Here is a 6,444-nt window from a genome sequence, read left to right on the forward strand (position 1 = left end):
TATATATATTTCTCGATTTTATACTGTGCTCCTGTACGGACAGACGGCGAGAGGTGTGTGTGTGTGTGTGTATGCTCACGTGCTCCTGGTAGAGTATTCACACTTCAGGAAGTCGTAATTACGACATTTGAGTCTCTAATTGGAGAGAGGTTAAAAAAGGTTCTCTTAATTAACTACAAAAAAAAAAAAATACAGCAAGGTTTTTAAGTATGTGCGTCAGGTGTGTGTGGTGTTTTATGTTTCTAATTGATTCATGAAGCCACTGTGAACTTTATGGTTATGTATTATGGGGGGCAGTGATGGTTTCAGTGGTTAAGGCTCTGGGTTGTTGATCAGAAGGTCCAGGGTTCAAGCCCCAGCTCCAGGTTTTCAGAAGCTGATCTCAGTTATGATGTGTTTGTTGTATTTCAGAAACCTGCTGCAGAAACCAAACTGCTGAAGATTTACGCTCCTGTAGGAGAGAAATGGTTTGATCACGATATGACAGAAGAATAGAAGAAGAAGCCTTTATTTTAAAATCCTTTTTTTAAAATACAATATAATACAATTAAATAAAATACAAATATAATTAAATATCATAGAAGCCTTATTTTAAAATCCTTTATTTTAAATAGAGTAAATATAATGTAATTAAATATAATATAATGCAAATATAATTGAATATAATAGAAGACTTTAATTTAAATCATTTATTTTTTAAGTATAGTAAATGTAATATAATTAAATATAATACAAGAAGGCTTTGTGTTAAAAATCCTTTATTTTAAATGTAATAAATAAAATATAATTAAATACAATAGAAACCTTTATTGTAAAATTCTTTATTTTTTATATATAATAAATATAATGTAATTAAATAGAATAGAAGAAGCCTTTATTTTAAAATTCTTTTTTTAAATATAATAAATATAACAGAATAGAAGAAGCCTTTATATTAAAATCCTTTATTTTAAAATCCACAAAGACAGGTTATACAATATCCCGTTATTCTTATACAATATAAACAGCCGTTTCCTCTCATTACAGCAAAAAAAATAAAATAAAGCAAGAAAATCAACAAAGCACAGAATCTGGAACTGGAGACTCCTTCCCTAAGTGATAGATAAACATCTCCTTACAGAAAACCTCACATTAACGGCAGCAGGTTTTTATTTCAGTCACGCAGAGCCTCCGCTGTACAAGTCCCTGTGCAAGCTGTTGCTAGGAAACGATACCCTATATCGGAACGTGTGTGAAAACGAATCGACGTCTTCTGACCAATCGCAATCCGGAATTCAACTTGGTGTACATTTGTGTATTAATTCTATATTTATTATGTATAGAATTCTTTGATCTTTTATTCCTGAGATCTTCTGTTACAGGACAACAGACATGATCCTCTAAAGCCTTATTCCAGCAGACGTTGAAGCGACACCTGAGGCACGTGACGTCTGTGTTGCCACAAAGAGGTTATGACACTTTCCAGACTGATGTTACACAGTCGTAGTAACTTCTCAAACTTAAATAAATGAAAATTTCAGGTCAGAAATCCAGTAAAAAACACTGAGCAAGCCTTTAAGAAATGACTACGTAGCATTGTCAGTTATGTCGCCTTATAAGCACCCTGCCTGACCATATAGAGGGTAAGAGGTAGATTTCTACTCTTTCAGTGACACCAGAAAACGCACACACACGCTTGAGCATGACTAAGCTTATACAGTGTTTGTACACACCGTTGTCATAGAAACAGCTTTTGCTTCATGGACACACCCTGAGTTCTGAGGATTCACCCGAGTGTGCGCTTCTGAGAAACCTGTAATTCAGAAGGATTTGGTGGATTTCATGTTTGCTGACGTGAACCGCTTTCAGTCAGAGCAGAGAGAGAGGAATAAGCATCAGACCTGCTGAGATCAGAGCAACAGGAAGTCCTGGGATACCAATAATAATTATAATGGTCATAATAATAATAATAAATACTACAGTCCAATTACAGTATTGTCTGGTCACAACACTGGTCTAACATCCCACTCTTGTCACACACCCAACAATTAGCAGTCAAAAAATTTTCAGCTATTTTTGACCATTTTCGGTATCCATCATTTTGGTGCCTCCCATGTTATTTATATTTGTCTAATGTTAGCTTAGTTTATTGATAGAAAAAAGCTAGCAGTCATGACAGAAATTGATTACTGATCAATATTGTTTAACAAAAAATTAATTTTTTTCACAAAAACAATCTTGTTCATGATTACAGCATTTTAAAGGTTTTTATTTTTTATTTTATTTATTTTTAAAATTTTCCTTTACTGAAACAAAATGAAGGACTGAACATGAACTACGGAAAATGTTTCCTGGAAATTTTATCAAGACAGTCTCAATTTTTTGTTCCTGATACGCCTCCAGATCAGAAAATAGAGATGTATAGAAGAATTTCTTCGGATTTCCCGAGTTGTAATTCCGACATCGTAGTGGTGTTCCAGTGCTCCCACTGTGTAATTCCGATATTTTTTGACAGGACAGGAAGGATGACCTCAGCGTTTGAGAAAATGAGACTAATGTAAGATGGAGGCGGGGCTTCTGGAGGGTCAGGTAATGTAGGAGAGTTCAAATGACCTTCGCAACTGTCAATCATTTTGTTTCATATACTGGTCTGTGATTTTTAATAAGCAGTGGGGCCCCGGTGGGGGGGCGGAGAAAGGGGCATATTTCTGACTGAAAACTGAGTAGCAGCATACTCTGGAGTTAAAATGTTTTGGACAACAGATATGTTTTATAGGGCGGTGTTTATGGGCGTATTTACAGAGGGGTGGTGTTTAGAGGGTGGTGTTTAAAGGGCAGTGTTTATGGTGTGGTATTTAGAGGGCGGTGTTTACAGGACGGTGTTGGGATGGAGGAACTGCTGAAACTCCAGCACGGCTTTCTCCTGCTTGCGAGTCTCTATGGATCCAGGCCGAAGAGATCGGATGGTTAGAATCGCCTCGGCTCCTGAGATCTTCCTCGTCTTCACCAGGTAGCAGGCCAGCATGGTCCCGGTCCGGCCGAGGCCGTGTTTACAGTGCACCGCAACCGCCTGAGGAACACACAGATATAGAGCTGAGCAGCAACACAACAGCTCGAATGATGATTCAGGAGAAAAAAAAAACATCATTTCATTTTAAATCAACAAAACAAGCTGATTAATATTTTCAAAATATAACCAGACATCTCTTTATTCACACTGTTTTTGTATATAAATACAGACAATAAACACAAATTTGGGGGCGTGGTTACAGAAATCAGGACCTGGATCTGTACATTAACTAATAAATGACAAACGTATTTATCAACACTGAATACAACACATCTGTCTGTCTTCTGTCTCTGTTTTAGACAGAATTTTATGCAAATTTTCCTGCTGTGGGACGAAGAAGGAATATTTCAGACAGCATAAATAAATATTTGTACAACATATTACTGAAATTCATAAATATACCACAGCAAAAGCTCCACCACATCCTCCGTGTATGACGATGTCACCGTCCCATCATTCAACGTTATTTTATCACCACACACAACACAGAATACAGAAGGACACCTTGTACTTTTTATCTGATTATAGTTACATCCAAGGTTCATTCCTGATGTCACTTAGTGGCTATAAAATAAACAGTGATTCGAATCAGTATAGCGGCGCTGTAGTTATAGAAAATTAATCAACTTCAGAGTGGAGCATTCGATACAGTAATAATATAGGTAAGAATTATGGTGGTTAGCTGTATAAAGAGCATTACAATTTTGGTGTGTGTGTGTGTGTGTGTGTGTGTGTGTGTGTGTGTGTGTGTGTGTGTGTGTGTGTGTGTGTGTGTGTGTCTCACCTGTCCTGTGTTGGCGTGTTCAGTGATCGAGATGAATCTCTGAATCTGACTCAGACTCGGTGGGGTGAAGTCCACCATGGGGATGTGGTGCAGTTTGAGATCTGGACAGCTCTCATAAGCCGGTGGTGTGGATTCACACAAACACACCAGATGTTTAATCCCGTGATCCAGTAAGAAGCGGTAATGATCTGGACTGGATGGCCAGGCCAGTCCTGCCACTTTATTGACCTCAACCCATGAGAAGTTTGTTGGGGTGCCGGAAGATGTCTCCATAGCTCTTTCCCTTTCTCTCTTTTCCTGGTCTTTCTCCTGAAGTGATCCTGACACTTCTGCCTGTGTGTCTCACTCTCTCACTGAACAAAGGGCTACGATTAAAGCGTTTAAACGCGAGAACGCGCGTGTCACGAGAATTCCGGCTCTTTATCGGTGAGTCAAATCATTTGACTCGGCTCACCAAAAAGAGCCGACTCTTTCGACTCCCTAACGTTATGTTTCCCTTTTAATAATCAGACACAATTCTGCACTACTTTTACTGGCTGTTCTTCTTTTATAGGTGAAATGATGTAATTAAATGTTTAATTAACCTTACATACCTAATAAATAACTAAATAAAAGGACAACTTTGCAGTGGATTTATTCAAATATATTTAGCATAATTGTAAGCGCATTCACAAAGGAACAACACAGATGTTAGAAAGATGTTTCACTGGAATATTTATTTAATTGATTTAATTAAAATTACACTGCAAATGTAACACAACATACACCGGTTCTTTGATTCGACTCTTTATTTGGCTAAACGTTAATAACAGAAAACGAGTCGGTTCTTTGATTCGGCTCTTTTGGGCTGAACATTAATAACAAAAAAACGAGTCGGTTCTTTGATTCGGCTCTTTTTGGGTGAACGTTAATAACAGAAAACGAGTCGGTTCTTTTTGTTCTTTTTACAGTAGATAATGTATAAAATAACATTTAATCAACTATCTTCTGATAACAGATTCTTTTTGTATGATAACTGAGACCACACCTGTTGTGTCGTTCACAAAAGAGTCGGCTCATTTCTGCGAGTCGGTTCTTAATATCTCCTCCAAAAAGAGCCGATACATCACTAGAAAGCTGTATTCATTCATTTATTAACCTTCTTCTGCTATCATGTATGATTTTCATGTACACTGAGTCCCGAACCTCTTGGTACAGATCACTAAGTGCACTCTGTAGGATGTATAATGCGTTAATTAGCAGTATATATAGTGCACTTATACAGGGGATGAAAGGGCGCGTGTGAAGTTTCGTTCTCAAATTACCCGGAAGTGACGTGTTTGTCATTCCATACCGCAACTAATAATAACAAACCAGCTAAAAATATCTTACAGAATTTTAGAAAAGCATCGACACGAATTGTTAAATTGTTAAGTTGGACATTTCCAGAGGCTGATGTTTGTTTATTTATTTTACTGACGATATCAAAGTATTTTTTTTAAATGTATATTCACGTGAATATTTAATTAATCACATTTTAATCATAATTTTATATCCACAAATGACACAGATTTTAGTTACTTTTTAATTGAACTGTGATTATTTTACTTTGAAGGTTGTTATTGTTGAAGTTTTATTTATTTATTTATTTATTTATTCATTCAGAACGCAGAAAACATTCTCATTACACAGATAAGTTACTATTAATCTTGTACGATCTTTATTTTTCTCTCTCTTCCTTTCTTTCCCCTTGACTGAGTTCAAACCAAGTCAAACACATAACTCACTGTTCACACTAAACAAAAGAAGTTTCAGTGGAAGCATTTTAATTTAAATAGATAGATAGATAGATAGATAGATAGATAGATAGATAGATAGATAGATAGATAGATAGATAGATAGATAGTTTTTTTTTCTCGTCTTTAACAGTCATAAAGTAAACATAATATCATACTTATAAAGTCCTTGTTGTTAAGGTTTGATAAAATAAATTGAAAATTAAAGGAACTACCTAGCTAAGAGAATAAAGAGGTTTTGATGATTATGTTGCTAGATAATAAAAAAATTAAAACTAAGGCATTCTTTATGTCTACACTTAGTTATTTAATTTAATTAAATTTGTGCATTCCCAAAACTAAGAATTTAATAATATACTAAGAACTTATAATATACTAATAAATAATATATTAAGAGAATCAACTTATCTCCTTTATCGATATACCCCTTCATTAAATATACACTTTATACATTAACCCTATGATGCTGGAGAAAGAGACACTCTGTAGAAAGAGATTTGGGTTTGTGGTTTAGGATCATTTATTTTATTTTATTTTATTTTATTTTATTTAAATGCATTAAATTTAATTGATTTTATTTAATTTTATTATATTACATTTAATTTAAATGTATTAAATTTTCGTTAAATTTATTTTTAATTATATTATATTATATTATATTGTTTTATTTTATTTTTATTTTTATTTTTTCTTCACTTACGGAGATGATGAAACACGCTGTGTCCGCCAGATGGCGCTGCGGTATTTCACGGTCATCATTTCATCACGTCGTAGCTTTTCTGCGGAGTTAAAAATAGAAGATGGAAGCTGTTTTGCATTAGTAAAGTTATTCTGAG

The 6,444-nt window shown here is 35.0% G+C and overlaps 1 protein-coding gene across 1 annotated transcript; it reads right to left on the minus strand.

The window, feature by feature from the left end:
- Positions 1-935: 935 nt before the first annotated feature.
- Positions 936-4,272, minus strand: LOC131346288 (dual specificity protein phosphatase 23-like). Its single transcript, XM_058379750.1, has 2 exons — positions 3,834-4,272; positions 936-3,049 (listed from the first exon to the last, which is right to left on the minus strand). Exons 1-2 carry the CDS (start codon positions 4,104-4,106, stop codon positions 2,849-2,851), a joined length of 474 nt encoding a protein of 157 aa, XP_058235733.1. The 5' UTR covers positions 4,107-4,272; the 3' UTR covers positions 936-2,848.
- Positions 4,273-6,444: the final 2,172 nt, after the last annotated feature.

Source organism: Hemibagrus wyckioides, linkage group LG25 (genome assembly GCF_019097595.1).
Source record: "Hemibagrus wyckioides isolate EC202008001 linkage group LG25, SWU_Hwy_1.0, whole genome shotgun sequence".
NCBI classification, from domain to species: domain Eukaryota; kingdom Metazoa; phylum Chordata; class Actinopteri; order Siluriformes; family Bagridae; genus Hemibagrus; species Hemibagrus wyckioides.